The 21,967-nt window shown below is 41.8% G+C and overlaps 1 protein-coding gene across 2 annotated transcripts in view; it reads left to right on the top strand.

Moving 5' to 3' along the window:
- The first annotated feature begins 2,937 nt into the window (after window positions 1–2,937).
- Window positions 2,938–21,967, top strand: part of MAST2 (microtubule associated serine/threonine kinase 2) — a 401,769-nt gene continuing 382,739 nt past the window's right edge. The window contains exon 1 of one of the 2 annotated variants that reach the window (XM_043491345.1): window positions 2,938–3,337. In XM_043491345.1, the coding sequence (XP_043347280.1) occupies window positions 3,167–3,337 (171 nt within the window). In that variant the 5' untranslated portion in view covers window positions 2,938–3,166. The remainder of the gene's footprint in view (window positions 3,338–21,967) is intronic. The other variant, XM_038412329.2, reaches the window with a different exon arrangement.

The raw sequence follows: 21,967 nt of genomic DNA, 5'->3' as shown, positions 1-21,967 counted from the left end.
ACAGTAAGCCAACTGATCAGCTGGCTAATTTTTGTTTTAGTTATTGCTTTAAATCTGGTATTAATGGAAAAGTTAAAGTATCAGTGAAAATACTTGATTTTGTCCTCAGACTACACAAGTTTAGCAGCATTCTAGCATATACTATTTAGTTTTCATTATTATTTTCTGTTTTAATACGAGGTTTATGAATCTAATGGTTTCTCCATGCTGAATATTTCCATTCCAGATCCAGTCATTTGTACCATAGCAATGTATCCAAGAGTCATAAAAATGCTCAGGATTGATTTATGTCCTTTCCTTTCTGAAAATGTTAAGCATTGGTACATTTTGGAAGTATATGAGGCTGGTGTCTGTGGTCTTCTAAGAATATATGAATGGCCACACTGGGTCAGACCAAAGGTCTATCCAGCCCAGTATCCTGTCTACCGACAATGGCTAATGCCAGGTGCCCCAGAGGGAGTGAACCTAACAGGTAATCATAGAATATTAGGGTTAGAAGGTCCCTCAGGAGGTTATCTAGTCCAACCCCCTGCTCAAATTTTTGCCCCACATCTCTAAATGGCCCCCTCAAGGATTGAACTCACAACCCTGGGTTCAGCAAGCTAATGCTCAAACCACTGAGCTACCCCACCACCTAATAATCTAGTGATCTCTTTTCCTGCCATCCATCTCCACCCTCTAACAAACAGAGGCTGGGACACCATTCCTTACCCACCCTGGCTAATAGCCATTAATGAACTTAACCTCCATGAATTTATCTAGTTCTCTTTTAAATTCTGTTATAGTCCCAGCTTTCACAGGCAAGGAGTTCCACAGGTTTACTGTGTGCTATGTGAAGAACTTCCTTTTATTTGCTTTAAAACTGCTGCCCATTAATTTCATTTGGTGGCCCCTAGTTCTTATATTATGGGAACAAGTAAATAACTTTTCCTTATTCACTTTCTCCATACCTCTCATACCTCTATCATATCACCCCTTAGTCTCATCTTTTCCAAGCTGAAAAGTCCTAGCCTCTTTAATCTCTCCTCATAGGGGACCTGTTCCAAACCCCTAACCATTTTAATTGACGTTCTCAACCTTTTCTAACGCCATTATATCTTTTTTGAGATGAGGAGACCAAGAATTTAAACATTCTCAAGAATAATTTTAAAAAGCTCCTACTCATTTACATCAATAAATCATTAAAACATGTATTCTGCTGCTGTTTCTATATAAAAAAAAGAATTTATAACATCCATGTCTCCAGGACAAAGACATATAAACATTTTCAGCAGGGCAAAGCGGAAGAAAGAACTATTTCCCACAGCAATGAAATGCATCCTGATTTGTGCATGGCAATATAGAAAAAAGACCAACTTTGAAGGCTCCTTTTTCTGCATATCACTCCAGAAAGAGGCATATTATAGCCTCAAAATTCAGTTAATACTTAAAGGTAAAGTGTTTATAGGCTTAAATGGCTATGACTAGCTCAAATGAGACAGGAGATGAAGAGTTAAAGATATATGGTCTGGTTGTTCCTTGAGAATGAATCAGTACAGTTCATTTTTTCCAGTAGAGAGATGGTGAACTCCATTTTCATTTGTTCCGTGTTCCAGTCTTTCTGTAAGGAAACACTGGGCTATAAAATGTGGTGGACAACTGTTGCTTGTCTTTGTTTTTTTTACATATTCCTGATCTGCATATTCTTACAAAGTACTTGGAGTTGTCTACAGAAGAATGGAGTCCTAACATCAACTCACATTTGTAAGGGGCTAGATATAATAGGACAAAATTGCTCCTGTTGTTTTATTATTCTGTTATTGTTTGTCAAGGGTTAAAAAAAAGGTGATACTTTTCCAAATTCCACCCTCACAGTAAACTATGTCCATACAAGTTACCAAAATAAGAGACTACTCATAGTAGACTGTATAGATGTTCAAAATATATGATTATGTGTATGCTCCACTGGGCTCCATGATCTTGGCTCCCCTTCAGTGGCATTTGAATATGCCCAGGGACTTTGCTGGACTCCTGGGATTTGGTTTCCCTCAATCAGACTGGATCCTGTTAGGCTCCTTGAGCGTGACTCCTTGAGATTTTAAAAGGCGGTGGTATCTCCCAAATGCCCACCTACTGATGGTGTTACAAGACTATGCTCACAGTGGATGGTACAGCTCTTATGATCCCCTCTTCTTTGTTACATCCTTTCCTGAGTAATGAAACAGCTAACAATATAGATACTTAAATTTATCATCACGGGGCACTCGAGTTAAGGTGAGTAAGGCAGTTCAGATTTCTCAGACCTATTGTTCTAGACTGCAGAAGATGCTGCTACTTTCATTGCACTTTATGCGTATTTCTGAGGTTTCCCTTGCTCTGAAAACAGCCCGAGATCAACCCTTTTTTGTAACGAAAGCTCAGATTCTGTTGAGCAAGGCAAGCGCTTGGGAGAGTTGTCCAGGTGCCATGCTGTCGAATGCTGGTCCAACACTGGCTGCGCTGTTTGGTCAGTCGATGACTGGCATGGTATCCCCCCCTCCCAATTCAGTTGTTTTCCCATGATCTGGGCAATTAGCCTCTGGGCACAAGGTAGCCAGCTAACGGCATGGCTGGGCTGGCTCCTGGCCCAGCTGCCCTTAGCCTCTGCCCTGCCCTGACTGGGGCCAGGGGCGGGTGCTGCTGGCGACACTGAGGGCTGGCTCTGCAGTAGCCTGAGGGTAGCCTGGGCCAGAGGCTGGTGGTGGCTGGTGGCTGGTGGCTACTGCCCCCTCCCTTCATTGTGCGCGGCGCCACCCTCACTGGCGCGCCTCCCGCCTCGCCTCTCCCGCCCTCGCGCTGCGCCTCGCGGGCGCGGCCCCTCCCCCCTCGCTTGTCCCTGTGTCGCGCGCCCTCGTTACCGCCCCCTTCTCGCCCGCCTCGCGCCGCGGCTCTCCCGCCCGCCGGGGCGTTACCGGCCTCTCGCGAGAGCAGGGCAAGGGGCCGCCGCCGCCGCCGCCGCCGCGCTCGTTCCGCGCCACAGCCGCCCTGACAGGAGGGCGCGTGAGGCAGCGGCCGGGCTGGTCCCTCCGCTCCGTGCCGAGGAGGCGTCGCCGGCTCTCCTCTCCTCTCCTCTGCGTGACTCACCCCGGCCATGGCCGGCTGCGCGCCGCGGGGGCCGCCGCTCCGCCGCCGCTGAGGAGCCGCCGCCATGAAGAAGGGCCGCTCCCGGGCGGACAAAGCGGGGCCCCCGCCGCCCCCCAGGAGGGAGCCCGCGCGGGCGCCCGCCGCCGAGAGGAGAGCAGCCCCGGCGGGGGGCGGCCGGAGGGAGCCGCAGGACGCCGGGGCCCCGGGCGCCGCCTGCAGGGAGGCGAAGGAGAAGGTAAAGGGGGCACCGCGCCGGGTGCCCTTCCACCCCGGGGCGGGGGCGGGGGGCGCGTTGCGGGGCGCCGGGCCGGGGTGACTGGGCTGCCTGGTGTGTGCAGGTGGGGCGGGGGCTGTGGGTGTCTCGTAGGGCGAAGGGGGCCGGCGGCGTGGGGGCTGGTGCATCGGGGTGGCTGGCTGGGTCGGGACAGGATGCCGCGGGCGGGAGGCTGCAGGCACCTGAGTTGCGGGTAGGTAAATGGTGTGAGGCAAGCGTCGGGGAAGGGGACATGATGTGGTGTGCCTGGCGTGCCGCAACCAGGGGGCAGCCGGTCCCATGTGGGGTGCATTTGGGTGAAGAGAGGGAAGCTGGAATGGGGAGAGTTGGGGCCATGGGACCTTCTGGGATATAGACATTGCAGGTGGCAGCTGGGGTTGGCACGGCTCTGCTGGCGTTCGCTGGATGAGTCTGGGAGGTGGAGGTGTGCGGCATCGTCACGGGCTAGAAGCTGGTTTTAGGGGGCACATGATGCAGTATTATGGGCGTAGCAGCATTTGTTGAAAATGCACATTAAATTCATCCTGACCGGCAAATGGTTTAAGAAACAAGGGAAGATAGAAAATGTATCTGAGAAACTAGTGAATCAGAAATTGAGTCATGGTCTGCACTGCTTTGAATGTGTAATGTAAAGTGCCAAATAAATGCAAAATATTATTATGGCTCTTTGAGCCGGAGCCCACACTGTAGACTGTACGAGTGAAGGGAAAAAAAGAATGTAGCAGAATCCAGCTTTGTGTAACATGCTGACTACTAGTATTAATGATATAATTGTAGCTCTCGTTATTGAAGGATCTTACCCCTAGATTATTATTAATTAAAGTGTCTATGGTAAGTCTATAGGCCTGATTTAATATTGTCTTGGTTCTTTATATGAGTGATTTCTATTGTGCCCAGAAAATTAACACTCTGTATTATAGTTCTCTAAAGTTTGTAAAATTGTTTAAAAATCAGAAAACTCAGGACATGTCAGCTTTTCAAACCCAGCTTGTTTTTTTTTCTTCCCTTAAATGTAACGTTTTTTCTAATTAAAAATAAAATGACAAATTAGACATTTTGAGACTGCTGTGATTACAAGGGCAGGAAGACAAAGAGGTCCTAAAAGCTTTAGTTTAGACATAGTTAAACACAATTTAACAAATAACTATTTATTTTAATTTTCTCTCTCCATTTCTCCCAGAACATGGCAGATGAGATTTAGTAGGTTAGAAAGACTGATGAACCTTTTTAGTGACATTGATTTTATTTGTAGAGTAGCAAAAGGTACAATAAGTATGCAGACTATGGTAGTGCAGTAATGCATCATTTTACTTGGCTATTTTGAGAGTCATATTAAAAATAGAGCTCTCTGGGTTCTGTTTCTTGTCAGCTAAGCAAATCTTATGTCTAGATTTTCTTTGGAGGTGACCCTGTTTCTTCTGTATAGATTGTAGGCATTCTTAAATGATTAAATAACAGTTGCATCTGATGAGAGAAGACAAGTTAATGTCTATACAATACTTGGAACATGAGTACTAATATAACATTATGGTATTGAGAATCATCTTCTAGTTGGTATTTTTTGAAAATATTTACTTTCCATATCTTTGCAACTAGTATTCAGAGTAATTTCACCAATATAGATTGTAAAATATCTATCTGCTGTAGGCCTTTGACTTTATTGGTTGCATGTATCACTGCTTGTCGTTTTAGGATTGTTTTGATATCTTGAAACTGAGAAAAGGTTTTTTATGTTTGTGAAATGAGATATTGGAAATATCTTACTAATGTTTGTCATTTTTGTTTTGAAATATAGTGTCTGGAACAGGAAACCATATTTAAGCTGCTTTATAGAAAATAAGCTTAGTTAGCTTAGTACAGTCTAATGGAGGACTTAATTTTGATAAAAAGAAAAGCAGTACTTGTGGCACCTTAGAGACTAACAAATTTGTTAGTCTCTAAGGTGCCACAAGTACTGCTTTTCTTTTTGCGAATACAGACTAACACGGCTGCTACTCTGAAACCTTAATTTTGATAGTGATATGAAACGAGTGGAGGACCAATCTGTAAGCTCCATGGGTATATGTGTTGATGAGAATCTCGGAGTCTTCCCTGCTGGGAAGAGGGAATTTGCTGGAATTCCTATTAGCATGCTGCCCCCCTGGACTCTGCTTGGGGTTAGGGGTGGGGGTATTTGTGTTGGCTTTGGGCCAGAGGATGCCTGATAAAAATTTAAGTCGTCCTTTGCCTGCCTTTGCTGATGCTAATTGCTTTCCAAAGTAGTAAGAGTAACCTCCATACGTTTATCAATTTCAGAGTTTGGCATATTATAGGAAAACTAACCAGAGTCTTGTTAATTTTGCTCTGCTGGTGCTTGGAAGAGTTAGGAGCTGCACTAGAGCTATCTGTGAACTTAGAAAGATAGAACTGCATTGCTTTATATTTGGTTCTTATTTAGAAGGTTATCTTTGCAACGGTAAGGAATGGAAACCTTTTAATGAAATCTTAAATTCTTCATAAGATTGATGGCATAGGTCCTATCAAGTAGGTGAATGCATTTTTCGAGGTCCATATTAATGAATGGACATGGGATGGTGCTGAAAGGTCACTGTTAATGCCACTTTGGTGGCTGGGTGCCATGTGTCCCTTGTGTGTGGTTGCTAGATTTAACGTAGAAGAGGGGGAAGTTATATATGTGGCAGTTCTTGCCAGTATTATGTTAAAATTATTTAGTATCAAGTTGTGCACTAGCTAACCCATGTAACCATGTGATCTTATTATTGTTACCCTTGTGCTCCCTTTCCTTCTGTCTTATGTTACATGTTGTGTCTTGTCTTTAATTAGATTGTAATATCTTTAGGGCAAAGAATGTTGCTTTATGTATTTGTGGAATACATGGCACGGCGGAGCCCCAATTCCAATTTTAGGCCTTGGGGCACTACTGTAACAAAGATTATATATAGACCTCTTTCATGAGCATGTAGGACCCTCCCTCTGGGGTGGGGGAAATGCACGTGAACGTGTATGTCATTTAACCTTGCAAGGCTCAAACATGTATATCCAGGTAGAAAAAGGGTTATTTTGTTGAAACTTTTTTTTAAGGTAAATCCATTTTCTACTCTGTCTGACACACTGACAAAGCAGCATATAGAAGATGTTAACATACTTCATTACTTGTTTTAAAAAAATATTACATGTACACCTTCTGACTTTGTAATTCTGTCTTAGACTTTGAAGAATTAATATTCAAGTACAAATGTTTTGACATCTGAAATTTTAAAACTGTACATTCTACAATGCAGTAGATGTTCTTTAAGGAAGGTCAAATTTTGGCTCCAACTTTCTTGATACTTTGCCGTTAAAGAACACATTTAATCATGTCAGACTGGTGGTTGGAAAATTTAGAATATATCAAAACAGAGTCAAGTAATTAGGGCCCCATTCTTGCAGTCTAGTTCATGTGGATGGACTCTTGGGCATTTTTGGAATGTCACAGAGTTTAGTGGGACTGTGCAGGTGGCAAGTTCATCCACTTGGATCCGATTGCAGGACCAGGAACTAGAAGCAAAATGGGGACCTTTTTAAAATCTGTCTTCTCAATTGCCCGTTAAAATAGCGATGAGTAAAGCAACATTTGCAATGGCAAGATGCTAATTATGATTTGAGTGCTGTCTGTGTTCTTGACATTCCACAAAACAGGAAAGTGACCCTACCCCTTGAAGTTATAGTCTGTTAGATACAAATAATGCATTTCAAATAAGGTTATGTATTAAATGCAAGAAAAGTGTGCTAAAAGTACATTAAGATTGCAAAGTCAAGCACTCAAAAATTAGGGACTGCCAGAATTAAGATTGCCTGCCTTTTGTACACAGGAGAGGCTCTCTTCCTACTGTCAGTTCAGGTTCCTGGACCAGGACTTGGCACAACCTGCAGCAGCCCAGAGCTGCTATTGCAGGAAAAGTCCTACTCAGCCCTACGTTAGAGCATGCTCAATGTGGATGGAATCTTTGGGAAATATAGTTACTAAGAAATTGCTAGTATGCAAAGCATGTGCAAACTGCAACTTTTCTAAGATTTATAAGTTGGCCAAATTTGGGTGGTTTTTTGGGGAGAAGATAACTCATCCCTGTTGCAAAGGCCACCCTGATGCCAAACCTTAAGCCCAAAGCATGGGGAAGTGAGCTTTTCAAAGAAAAGGATGCCAAAAATTTTTTATCAGAGGCAAAACAATGTATTTCTCCCTAGCATCATTCTTGGAAACACCAAACTGTTTTGTCATCTTAAGATTGACTCCCAGCATGGAAAATTTCAGCCCACATGGTTAAAGTTTGGCAAAGCGTAAGACGGTGTTTTCAGTTGCTTATAAATAGGAAATGTCAGGAAATCATAATAGCCAGCACTAGCAGCCCCACCTATAATATGAATTCTGTCTTCCATCTTGAGTTTTCAGTTTGTTTTACAGTATAAATGTCTAGAGGGAGATCTTTGAAGACTCGGAGGGCAGTTTGATGACCAGCTCCTAAATAAATGGGAATTAAGTGCCAAACTGCCCTTTGTGCCTTTTGAAAATCTCCCACATAAATGTACTAAGTCTCTGAAGATCCCTACGACATACTCTGAGCGTGGTAAATGTTATCTCCATTTTATAGATTGAGAAGTTGACTTAGTTTACATCCGCCCTACAAACTTTGGTTTATGCAAGTTACGTCAGCATATACCTACTGATGTTTGTATATCACTTGGGTGCATACGTTCTTTACTGCGTATGTTGGAGTTGCACATACTCACTAGGAATGCTTTTGTTAATGCAAAGTGTTGTGGTGTCCCAGTGTGCCGTACTGCACCAGATGGTGGTGTGTCTTTTGGGGGACTTTTGCAATGTGTTGTGGCCAGAAAGAATAGTGCAGGGGTCAAGTTCCCAGCATGGAACTTTGTCCATCCCATAATGCCGTCCGTATCCCCTAATTTTCCTGCCTTTTTAAAAATTCCACAAGTCCACATCGCACTTTTCAATGTCTGCCATTTCTGACAGATGTATCAAGTCCCAGCTATGTATTAGTCTCTTGAATGGAGCAAATACAGGACACATGATTCTCATGTATTTTCAGACCTGCAGGAAGTAGTGCAACAGTGTGGGACATGACTGTTTTTCAAGGACAGTTTGCTGAGGGACATAGTGAAAAACAATTCAAGGTGTTGGTGGCATTCATGGAGTAGTTGAGGATGGTGAGGCACAGTTTCTGGGCCTGAGAAATGAGCACCAATTTGGTGGGATTGCATCATAAATAAGTTTGGAATGACAGGAGTGGCTGCAGAGCTTTTGGCTGTGAAAGGCCACATTCCTGGATCTGTGCGGCAAGATTGCCCCAGCACAGGGGCACCAGAATGAGAGCTGTATTGAAGCTGAATTGCTACTGTTCAGTGCAAAATTGTTTTGCAGTTGGAAAGCCACAGTGGAGCCATTGACATGTGAATGTTTAGGGTTCATCATCATCATCTGCTATGCAGGACTGTGGCTCTTGGCAACATGCAGGACACAGTGGATGGATGTGCACCGATAGGATTCCCGAACTGTTACGGAGCGATAGACAGCATAAACATCCCTATTTTGGCACCAACTGACCTTTCCATAGTGTAAATCAACAAAAATGCTGCTACTTTTTTGGTTATGCAAGCACTGGTGGATCGTCTGGGACGTTTCTCTTATATCAACATGAGTTGGTTAGGGAAGGTGCATGACCTTTGCATTTTTAAGAACACAGGACTATTCAGAAAACTGCAAGCAGGGACATTATTTCTTGACTGGTGCATGGGTGTTATGGAAATGACAATAGTTACTTTGGGTAGTCCCAGCCTATGCCTTGCTCCCCTGGCTCATAAAGCTGTATACTGGCTACCTTGACAGCAAGAAGGAAAGTTTCAACTATTGGCTCATCAGGTGCAGAAGGTGCTTTACATTTACAAGGTGCTGTACATTTATAAATCCTGAGTGCTTTGAGTGCCACAATACGTTCTGCAATATGTGGTGTGCACTAATAAAGATAATTTTTTTCTTCAAAAATAGAAATTTGAGTGGCAAAAAAAAGGGGGTGCAAAAAACAGGCAATGCAATACAAACTTTTAACATAAATGAATTTTAAAATTGGCAAGTCAGCAAACATTTCTCTCCATTTCAGTTCACAAATGTAGCCCATTGTGGCTGCACATAACCAACCGTAATTCTCAAAAGGCAGTGTATGTGAAGCTGTGATTTTCTTTGCAGTCCCCTGGTGTAGCTTGGTAGAGGTAAGGATGAGGCCCATTGTGCCATGTGGTACATTGGGGGGTATAGAGAGATCTCCATGGGAGTAACTCCAAGGACTGCAAAGGATGGGGAGCCTGGGATTTTTGGATCTCTTTGTCAACCAGGGTCTGTAGCATTTGGGTTTGCTGCTTGAGAAGGCCCATTATGTCCTGGTGCATCGTCCTCTTCTGTTCCTGCTGGGACTTCTGGGCCTTTCTCTTGTCTTCTCTGTCCTTTTCCATGCTGTCTTCCATGTTGGCCCTCCAAACGCTTTGTTTGCAGTCCAGTGCAGAACTGGCTTGCAGGATCTCAATGAACATGTCCTCCCTATTCCTCTTCTTTCTCCTTCTCATCAGCATCAGGCATTCTGTTGGAGGAGGCATCCCTCAAGACCGCAGTGGCAGCATCTTCTGATAAAAACAGACAGATGTATCTCTGGATTTACAGTTGCAATGGAAAGTAAGGGAAGGGAGTTCTGAAATTTGTTTTCCTGTCATAAGTTTTAATAAGACATGCTTATTGACAAATCCCAAAAACCAAATGAACAAACAAACAAAAAAAGCCGAACAATGCTTATTGGATTAAAGATAAATTTTTCTCTGTAATTGTAGTTGCTACAGGGATTTTGTATAATTGCGAATGAGATGATTGGGCAGGGAGGCTATTGCTCTGTTAAGATGTGGTATGCTATAGGAAAATTGGGAGAACCTCTGGAACAAACAATGTCAGGAAAGGGAATCAAAGGGAAGTGAAGACTCTTCATAAGCAAATTATACTTTCTGGGTAGTTTGCGCTCTTTAATAAATACAGTTGGCTTAAGAGCGAAGTTCAGAGGCTAATATGGTTTAATAAGGAAGTGAAGCTGTAGCAAAGGCTAAGAAGTCACATTTACAATCTGAAGCGTGCAGTGCAGAAGAGGATTGGTAAAAATATAGAGTTAAAAAATTGTAGACTGGAATCCAGCGGCTCAACTCAGGACTCAAATATCCTCCCTATCCTTCCACTCCACAAAACACTACTATTGTGACAGTGCATTGTGCTGCCATTGAACATCCTTGCTTGACTTGAATGGGTTTTTGAACTAATTAAATCCTAAAATCATTTATTAAAAAATCAGTTTTATACAATGTTATCCTCCTGTATCTTGAAAAAGAAAACAAATTATTTTCATTTATATTTGGTGCCTCTTGTCACTAATTGTAGGTGCACCTTTACCCTGTGTAAATTGGTATCAACTAAGGTGTACCTCCATTGTGACTTTCTGGGCTGGCATAAATTAGTGATTCAAAAAGAACTATCTGTTCTTTTCATTGGTAAGTGTTCGTTCCCCTAGTTTGTTGCATTTTTCATCAGAAGACTCTAGCAATATGTTTTTGTTGAAGTATATTGCACGAATACTTAAAAGCTTCCTTTATAACTGAACTAAATAAAATGGACATTTTCCCAATATTATTTGGTAGTGCAGTTTTGTCCCTAATATTCCATCTCATTGGCAACATTCATTGAAAAATGTAATTCCCATTCCAAACCCATTAATGTACTATGAACGCAGTTTCTCCCTTCGATACAGTGTTTTTATTGTTTTCACTTAATTGGTTGGATTTCAGTAGGAAAAAATAAATTTAACAAAGATATACCCTCCAAAATTCCTCCTGAATTTATCTCTGGGTTCTAGTGGATTTGTGGAGAAAGTTCTTTGACAATTGGGATACTTTGTGTGTTTTAGCTGGAATAATGGAGCAGTGGGGCAAAATTGAGTTGGCTTCAATTTCTCTGGACAGCTGAAAAATCTAGACTTTAAGAGCTATAACTGGTCATATCTGTTGGGACCTTCTGACAAAGATAAATTGTCCACATCTTACTGGATGATAGAAATTGCTTTGAAAAACATTGAAATAAACCCTAGATGGGGGTCATCAAGCAAGTCTGTAAAACTTTCTATGAAAGGTACAGTTGAGAGACTACAATGAAAGTCCACAAGAAAAATAAAAAACTCCAAGTTAACAATTTATTATATCTATGGTCAAGTCCAGATAAGGATAAAAAAAGGCATTTAAAAATAAGATCCACAAAGAAGACAACTAGGAAATTTATAAAAACAAGCAGGAAATAAAACTAGAAGAACTAATTCATTTTCTTCATTAATTCATACCCACTTCGTCGGATGAAGTGGGTATTCACCCACGAAAGCTCATGCTCCAGTACGTCTGTTAGTCTATAAGGTGCCACAGGACTCGTTGCCGCTTTTACAGATCCAGACTAACACGGCTACCCCTCTGAAGCTTAATTCATTTCGTTAATCCTTTGGTCTTCTGTTCTTGAGAGCACTTTTACTGGTCCACCAAAGTGTTTCTATGCCAGGTAGTTCATGAGATAAATACTCTTAAAATCTTGTCATTTTTATTGTCACTTCTTCTTCAGTTCTAACATGACTTCAGCATTTGTCACAAACAGTTCTGGTTGTAGATGAGTGCTTCATGCCATTTGAAGCTCACTTCCAAACTTACTCAGATTTAAACTACCTGCTGCTTAGTCAATTCAAGATATTTGAGGGGTTTATCCATGTTATTCCTATGTGCAAAGATAGCTATCAAGATATTCCTTGTATTTTTTTTGACTACCAAGTAACTTCCCCCACCCCTGTACTGGCATATTTGAATAGTGCAGTTATTTGGAACCCCAGTGTTCCGCTTCTGCATGGGAAGGCAGAGAAACTAGTCTCTGAGCTCTCATCTCTTTCAAAGTGCTTCCCACCCCCTCTTAGTACCATTCTGGTAGGTAGAGGGATTCTCTGAGACAGGAAAGATGGGCTGGTTACGCTTTTAACAATAATGCCTATTTCCTTAGCATGTATTCATTGCCCCTGTTGTGACTGTTCTGGTGGGTGATAATCCCTCCCCCCAAATAAAAAATAATAATAAAAAATAAAAAATCCCAAAGTGGAAACCCAAGGCAAAACTTTACTTGGGGCTGAATTGAGTATTTTGGAAGAACAATTGACTGTTCAGCAATTCTGTAAGCCAGGCTCTTGGCTTCCCCCTCCCCCTGACTTCCATAGAAGTGTAACCCTTCTGCCCGTCAGAGTTGGCAGCAACAAGGGCTGGGTTCAGTATCTAGAGGTTCCATTCAAATAACGCAATGCAAAACTGGCTCGAGCCAGTGTCCTGGGTGGGCCTCAGCACCAATCACACTCCTTTTTTTTTTTTTTTTTTAAATGCATCTGCGAATTTTACTTGCTACCCTGAAAGACCTATAGAGGCTCCCAGATTAGATCCTGTGTAGTCTCTCTCCAGGCTTTAAAAGGCGGATGGGTCCTTCAAAGTACTCCTTATTTCTCTACCATCCCAGAAACAAGCCAGTGCCACGCAAAAGCTATGTGTTGGACACTTTGTGCAGGTTTTTCTCGTGTCATGTTAACAAGACTTTTGATGCAGTCTCGTCTTTCCCCTTCCACTTTGATTAGAACCTTAACCTGAAATTAGGGCTGTCAGGCGATTAAAAAATTAATTGTGATTAATTGTAAGATTAAAAAAATTAATTGCGATTAATCGCAGTTTTAATTGCACTGTTAATAATAGAATACTCTTTTTATTTAAATATTTTTGGATGTTTTCTACATTTTAAAATACATTGATTTCAATTACAATACAGAATACAAAGTGTATAGTGTTCACTTTATATTTCTTTTTGATTACAGATATTTACATTGTAAAAAATAGTTTTGTTTTTCAGTGCCCCTCATACAAGTGAGGGGCCGGATGGGGGCAATGGGGCATGGGGTGTGTGTGTGTGCGCGCGCGCGCGCACGCCTGTCCTGGGCCGAGGGGCCAGCAGGGAACAATGGGGCATGGTGTGGGAGAGAGGGGTTTGCCCCCAGCTGGTCTATCGCTTCTGGGACCCATGGGGCGTGGCGTGGGGAGTGAGAGGGTCAGTCTTGGGAGTGAGTGGTCGATTGGAGGCAATGGTGCATGGGGGACGGGGGTTGGTCCTGGGAGCAAGTGGCTGGCTGGGGGGCAATGGAGCATGGTGCGGGGAAGAAGGGGTCAGTCCCTGGAGTGAGGGGCTAGCTGAGAGCAATGGGGCACGGTGTGGGGGAGAGTGTGTGTGTGTGTGTGTGTGTGTGTGAGGATCCCTACCTCTCTGTCAGAGCCAGGATGAGAGCCGCCACTTCCTCTCTCCTCTTCTTTTCTCTTCCGGCTTTCTGGCTTGGGTTACTGTGCATGACCGGACATTGTCAGGTCCCTCTGCACCTGATGCCTCCCTCCCTGCCCAAAGGTCTGCAATTAACCCATTAAAAAAAATTAATGTGTTAATTTTGTTTTCAGTTAATCACAGGTGTTAACTGAAATTAATTGACAGCCCTATTAAAATGCCAAAACAGTTGGAAAACCTAGTGAAAAAGCTCAAGATGGGGATCCTAAAGATCCTGATTTTTATTTGCACTTGTTGCTACTGAATGGCCTAGTACTATGACCTCAAATTAGCATGTTTCAGACTTCAATCAAATAAAATACACCCTCCAGAGGTTATAGCATTTTTGAGTATTTGGAACCTGTTGGCCATATTTTAGGACAGCCTGAGGCTCATGTCTGCCAAATCTGCTCTCTTTCTTGGCTCCCTCAGAGTATGTGCACCATTGAGACCTAGTGTACCCCATCATTTCAACACCCTTTTCACTGGCTTTTCTTAGGAACACAGCAAAATGGTCAAACCCATGCTGCCAACCAACCACCAAAATAGCTGGAATTTGTGCAAAGAGTTAAACTTGAATTTTTCTCCCATGTTCCTCTGTAGGCATCAGAGAACATACTCTGTCACTTTATTGCTCTTGCCCAGTTCGCAATGGACAATTTTAATGGCATCAACGAGAACATAAGAGCTGATATGCTGGGTGAGACCGCGATCCATCTTGCCCAGTATCCTTTCTTTGACTGTGGTTCCTACCAGAGCTTTAGGAGGAGTGATCCATCCCTGTCCTCTACTCCTGGGTTCTGGTAGTCAGAGACTTAGAGGTTCCCTGAGTATGGGGTTGTGTCCCTGACCATCTTGACTTAAAGTAAAAGGTCAGAACCAAGGGAGAAGAGTGCCTCAAAACATGGTATAGCTAATAGATCACTAAACAAGGGCCTATTGGAGGACACAGCAATTTTAAAATGATGGAAGGTTCTCAAATGCTAGTGCTCTCCTGCCCATCTCTTCTAGTTTCCCATGATTTCAGTCTGTGTTGACAGAAGTTTTCTCCTTTCAGCATGGTTGTGGTCTGGTTCAACAGCAAATTCAGTAGTGATAGAAAATGAAGATTTTTCTAATCGGGTCCCTAAATCCTTCGTAGTATTGAGATGATAGAATCTCATTAGCTGGGATCCTAGAAATCAGTTTGCTCCAGAAAAACGTGGAATTTGTGTTTTTACAGAGACTTTTAGATTTTACATTTTGTGAAAAAATAAAAACACATAGAGTAGAACTCTGTTTATCCAAGCCTCGATTATTCACTCTCTCTGTATTAACCGAACTGGGGCTGAATCTCTCTGGATTATCTGAATATTTGATTATCTGATCTGGCCCTGGTCCCAATTAGATCAGATAGGTGGGGATCCATTGTATATCAATAAAATATTGTTTTCAGTTGATAGCTATTCAATTCCCCCTCTACTGATGCGGAAGTGGTAGATGTGGTATATCTTGACTTTAGTAAGGAAGGCTTCTGATACTGTCTCGCATGACCTTCTCATAAAGAAACTAGGGAAATACAACCTAGATGGAGTTAAGATGGGTGCATAATCGGTTGGAAAATCGTTCCCAGAGTAATTATCAGTGGTTCACAGGCATGCTGGAAAGGCATAATGAATGGGGTCCTGCAGGGATCAGTTCCGGGTCTGGTTCTGTTCATATCTTCATCAATGATTTAGATAATGGCATAAAGAGTATGCTTGTAAAGTTTGCGGATGATTCCAAGATGGGAGAGGGTTGCAAGTGTTTTGGAGGATAGGATTAAAATTCAAAATGATCTGGACAAACTGGAGATTGGTCTGGAATAAATAGGATGAAACTGAATAAGGACAAATGCAAAGTACTCCACTTAGGAAGCAGCAATCAGTTGCACACATACAAAATGGGAAATGATTGCCTAGGAGGGAGTACTGCAGAAAGGGACCTGGGGGTCATAGTGGATCACAAGCTAAATATGAGTCAACAATGTAACACTGTTGCAAAAAAAGCAAACATAATTCTTGGATGTATTAGCAGGAGTATCATAAGCAAGACATGAGAAGTAATTCTTCTGCTCTTCTCTGTGCTGATTAGGCCTCAACAGGAGTATTGTGGCTAGTTCTGGACACCACATTCCAGGAAAGATGTGGACAAATTGGAGAAAGTCCAGAGAAAAGCAACAATAATGATTAAAGGTCTAGAAAACATGATCTCTGAGGGAAGATTGAAAAAATTGGGTTTGTTTAGTCTGGAGAAGAGAAGTCTGAGAGGGGACATAACAGACTTCAAGTACATAAAAGGTTCTTACAAGGAGGAGGAGAAAAATTGTTAACTTCTGAGGCTAGGAGAAGAAGCAGTGGGCTTAAATTGCAGCAAGGTCAGTTTAGGTTGTACGTTAGGAAAAACTTCCTAACTTTCAGGATGGTTAAGCACTGGAATAAATTGCCTAGGAAGGTTGTGAATCTCCATCATTGAGGGTTTTTTAAGAGCTGGTTGGACAAACACCTGTCAGAGATGGTCTAGACAATACTTAGTCCTGCCTTGAGTGCAGGAGACTGGACTAGATAACCTCTCGAGGTCCCTTCCAGGTCTGTGTTTCTATGATTCTATATATATTGTGGCTAGGGAAACTAAAGTTCAGTGTTTCATTTTAATTGCAGAAAAATGTAGAATTTTTTTTTTAATGGAGAATTTGTTTTTTTATTATGGGAAAACTAGCATTCCTGTTCATTAGGATGCTGGAGTCTAATTGCAGTTCGTAGGATTATTGCCCTCTTTCCTTTGCAGGAGCTTCTGTCCTTGCTGCCAAGTCAGTTAGAGCTTTTCCTCAAATTTTTAATTTCTCGCTCATCAGGAAAGAGAGTCCTAAGTGAAACATCTAAGCTAAAAAAGCCTTAATCCAAGCAAGTTTGTTAGATGCTTGAGCTCTGTTAAGAGATTCCTCTTGCCTAGAGTATTTCTTACTCTTGATACTGCTTGAAAGTCCAGTCACAAATAAACATAAATAATATGTGGAATGGACTACTTCAGATGAAATGAAGTGGAAAGTTTTCTTGATTCTCATAAGTGATGGCTGCTCCTTAGTTATGGCCCCCATAAATCCCAAAATATATTTATTTAACAGATGGATTAGGTGCACCGAACATCTTTAGAAAAACAATAAATAGATTAAGACAGTGAATCTAAATTATTTGGAGAATCCAGTGAAGAGATTTCTAGGAATATTTTAGTCTGAACTTTTTTGCCTTTATCAAGGATGAAAACTCTGTACTGACAGACTGTGTCCTAATATGGCTCGGCAATCCTTCAGACTACCTTCTTTTGGACTCGGGAATTGATTTCCAACTTTTAGGACAGAGGTCAGAACAGATTGTCCTTCAGTAATTTAAACAGTTAAACAAAGTTGCCTCCTCTTCATTCAGTTAAATTGGGGACTTTTTCTCCTTTTAAATCTGTTCTGCTTTAGACATACAGGAAGGGATATCTTGAGATTTCCCGTTTCTTTTGTACTAACTTCTGCCAGTGAATTTAACTTTAAAACATTTGCAAAGCATAATAGGAAGAGAAAACTGGAATGGGACTCGTATGCTTAAATTTAGATGTGTGTAGGTACCTTGTTGAACTGAGGCCATGATTTTCATCCTTGGATAAAACTCCTCTATTATAAAAGTTGGGTAAAGCTGCATCTGTTTCGCTGATGAGCTACAGCGAGCCAGTGAACTCATCAGGTCAGACTGATGTGCTGACTTTTATGTTAGGTATAGAAAAAGATATTATGTGGTGGTATTAGACACATATATGAGCTTTATTTTTTTCCCTTTCCAACTTACTTTCTCGCATAGCAATGCAAGCACTTGCCATTAGTTTTCTGATGTACACATGACATGGTTCACTGGTGCAGAGATGTTGAGCAGGTCTGTTTTTGCTGATGAATGTAGTGTAATTGTGCTGAATTTAGGAATGTTACTGTACATGCTGGAGAGGTATTTGATTTGGTGTCTGTTGGTGAAAATGGTTGGTCAGTGTAGCGGTATAAGGATTAAAAGGATACCTTAGCTGGAAACTTACTTGATTATAAAAAAAAAAGAGTACTTGTGGCACCTTAGAGACTAACAAATTTATTAGAGCATAAGCTATCGTGAGCTACAGCTCACTTCATCGGATGCATTTGGTGGAAAATACAGAGGGGAGATTGATAAACACACACAGAGAACATGAAACAATGGGTTTATCATACACACTGTAAGGAGAGTGATCACTTAAGGTAAGCCATCACCAGCAGCGGGGGGGGGGGGAAGGGAAAGGAGGAAAACCTTTTATGGCAACAAGCAAGGTAGGCTATTTCCAGCAGTTGACAAGAATATCTGAGGAACAGTGTGGGGTGAGGGGGGGGGAGAAATAACATGGGGAAATAGTTTTACTTTGTGTAATGACTCATCCATTCCCAGTCTCTATTCAAGCCTAAGTTAATTGTATCCAGTTTGCAAATTAATTCCAATTCAGCAGTCTCTCGTTGGAGTCTGTTTTTGAAGCTTTTTTTGTTGAAGGATAGCCACTCTCAGGTCTGTAATTGAGTGACCAGAGAGATTGAAGTGTTCTCCAACTGGCTTTTGAATGTTAAAATTCTTGACGTCTGATTTGTGTCCATTTAGTCTTCTACGTAGAGACTGTCCAGTTTGACCAATGTACATGGCAGAGGGGCATTGCTGGCACATGATGGCATATATCACATTGGTAGATGCGCAGGTGAACGAGCCTCTGATAGTGTGGCTGATGTGATTAGGCCCTACATTGATGACATCTTCATCATCTGGACCCATGGAAAAGAAGCCCTTGAGGAATTCCACCATGATTTCAACAATTTCCATCCCACCATCAACCTCAGCCTGGACCAGTCCACACAAGAGATCCACTTCCTGGACACTATGGTGCTAATAAGCGATGGTCACATAAACACCACCCTATATCGGAAACCTACTGACCGCTATTCCTACCTACATGCCTCTAGCTTTCATCCAGATCATACCACACGATCCATTGTTTACAGCCAAGCTCTACGATACAACCGCATTTGCTCCAACCCCTCAGACAGAGACAAACACCTACAAGATCTCTGTCATGCATTCCTACAACTACAATACCCACCTGCTGAAGTGAAGAAACAGATTGACAGAGCCAGAAGAGTACCCAGAAGTCACCTACTACAGGACAGGCCCAACAAAGAAAATAACAGAATGCCACTAGCCATCACCTTCAGCCCCCAACTAAAACCTCTCCAACGCATCATCAAGGATCTACAACCTATCCTGAAGGACGACCCATCACTCTCACAGATCTTGGGAGACAGGCCAGTCCTTGCTTACAGACAGCCCCCCAATCTGAAGCAAATACTCACCAGCAACCACACACCACACAACAGAACCACTAACCCAGGAACCTATCCTTGCAACAAAGCCCGTTGCCAACTGTGTCCACATATCTATTCAGGGGACACCATCATAGGGCCTAATCGCATCAGCCACACTATCAGAGGCTTGTTCACCTGCGCATCTACCAATGTGATATATGCCATCATGTGCCAGCAATGCCCCTCTGCCATGTACATTGGCCAAACTGGACAGTGTGTACGTAAAAGAATGAATGGACACAAATGAGACGTCAAGAGTTATAACATTCAAAAACCGGTTGGAGAACACTTCAATCTCTCTGGTCACTCAATTACAGACCTGAGAGTGGCTATCCTTCAACAAAAAAGCTTCAAAAACAGACTCCAACGAGAGACTGCTGAATTGGAATTAATTTGCAAACTGGATACAATTAACTTAGGCTTGAATAGAGACTGGAAATGGATGAGTCATTACGCAAAGTAAAACTAGTTCCCCATGTTATTTCTCCCTCCCCACCCCCCCACTGTTCCTCAGATATTCTTGTTAACTGCTGGAAATGGCCTACCTTGCTTGTCACCATGAAGGTTTTCCTCCTCTCCTCCCCCTCCCCGCTGCTGGTGATGGCTTATCTTAAGTGATCACTCTCCTTACAGTGTGTATGATAAACCCATTGTTTCATGTTCTCTGTGTGTATATATAAATCTCCCCACTGTATTTTCCACCAAATGCATCCGATGAAGTGAGCTGCAGCTCACGAAAGCTTATGCTCTAATAAATTTGTTAGTCTCTAAGGTGCCACAAGTACTCCTTTTCTTTTTGCGAATACAGACTAACACGGCTGCTACTCTGAAACCTGTCATTACTTGATTATAGGCGTTGTGTGGGTAGGTGTTCCCCTTAAGCAACTTTTGGAGTATTTTGTTTGTGGAGAACATATATACTGATATAAAGCTATGTAAATTAATTATTCCTATTAATACTGTAATGTAAATATATTCAAGTCTGTCTCTCCTACAGTTAATGGAATATTGTCTGCATGATGATGATACATTAAAGTCTGCTAATTGACATTTCTATAACTCGTTACTGTGGATGATCTTGGTGTATTTGAGAAATATTGAAGCTTGACAATGCTTATAGGAACACGGCACACAAGGCTGGAAATAGGCCTCCTGGTTGAAGTTCAGTCCTCTGCTGTTGAAGGCAATCATGTCATATAATCCCTTTCATAAATTTATCAAGCGCCATCTTAAAATTAATCAGGTGGTTTGCTCGCACTACTCCTCTTGGAAAACACAATCTTCTTTCAGTTTAGTGTTCAATTCTATAACATACACCTGGTCAAAATAGATCTGTGGTCAGTAAACTCTAATCTTCAAATAGACAGACTTTTAAGCAGGAGAATCATCGAGAGTAAGAAGGCAAGTGAAATGCTAAACTCTTTAATACACAGTTGAATGCTGTCCTGATGGCAAAGTAATATGTAATAAAGAGAAATGCATTGCTGTTTGTTGATGAATTATCTCACTTTGATGGTTAGAAAGGGAACATCAGTAGTTTTCACAACATCTTGACTATCATTTTCTTATATATTGGGTATTAATAAAGTGTGTTTTACCTTGAAATCTAAGCACCAGTGACCAGAATTCTCAATTTTTCTACTATTGCCATCTTTTTATTTTAAAACCGGGAGAATTTGCTATGCAGGTGAAAGTTGCCAGATGAGCCAAAGTTACCAGATACCATACAGCATGGACATCCTTTTGACAGTGGGTGTCAACCTTGCTGTGGAGGGACTGCGGTAAAGGAAAGTCATCTCTTTGCCCATTCCGTCCTTTACCTCTTTGCTGAGAGTGCCAGCAAAGGTGCCAATTGTGCAGATGACTTTTGTGATGTGAACTGGACTGAGACTCCAACTTATTTTATATAAGCCACTGAAAAGCTATCAAAAGGAAATTTTTGATCCCAGAAGTGGGCTTTTTAATTTTTATTTAAAAAAACACTTCAGTTTGTCTCTGAAATAAAATCTACCAAATTGGAATACTCTCTAATAAATTGTGAGACAAAAATTGGATTTTAATCAGTGGAAGAATGCTTTTAAAAGTTAATTCAGTTATCAAAACCTACACCAAATGTTATGGCTAGTGCTAGGTTTCAGAGTAACAGCTGTGTTAGTCTGTATTCGCAAAAAGAAAAGGAGTACTTGTGGCACCTTAGACTAACAAATTTATTTGAGCATAAGCTTTCGTAAGCTACAGCTCACTTCATCGGATGCATTTGGTGGAAAATACAGAGGGGAGATTTATATACACACACAGAGAACATGAAACAATGGGTTTTATCATACATACTGTAAGGAGAGTGATCACTTAAGATGAGCCATCACCAGCAGCGGGGGGGGGGGGGGGGAAGGAGGAAAGAAGATTGGAAAAAATACAGGAGATAATTACTAGCTCTTTTTTTAATAACGTGGATGTACTATGTAACTGATATAAACGGTTCAGAAGGGAAATTTATGGCAAAATGTGACATTCATGCATATTTAGACACAATGATTTATTTGGGATGGGTATCTGTTAGCATGTTTTATTGTCTCAGATGGATTTTATTCAGAACTGTACAAAGTAAGAGTGGCGAGCATATACCTGAAAGTCAGCCACATTGTTCAGCACACTGTGTTCCGCCTGTCAGAGATAAGTAGGTTTCTCTTGGCTCCCATCCCTGGATTTGTAT

The sequence above is a fragment of the Dermochelys coriacea genome, chromosome 8, assembly GCF_009764565.3.
Source record: "Dermochelys coriacea isolate rDerCor1 chromosome 8, rDerCor1.pri.v4, whole genome shotgun sequence".
NCBI classification, from domain to species: domain Eukaryota; kingdom Metazoa; phylum Chordata; order Testudines; family Dermochelyidae; genus Dermochelys; species Dermochelys coriacea.
Note: the sequence above shows the minus strand (reverse complement) of the source record. Positions and strands in the feature narration are given on the sequence as shown.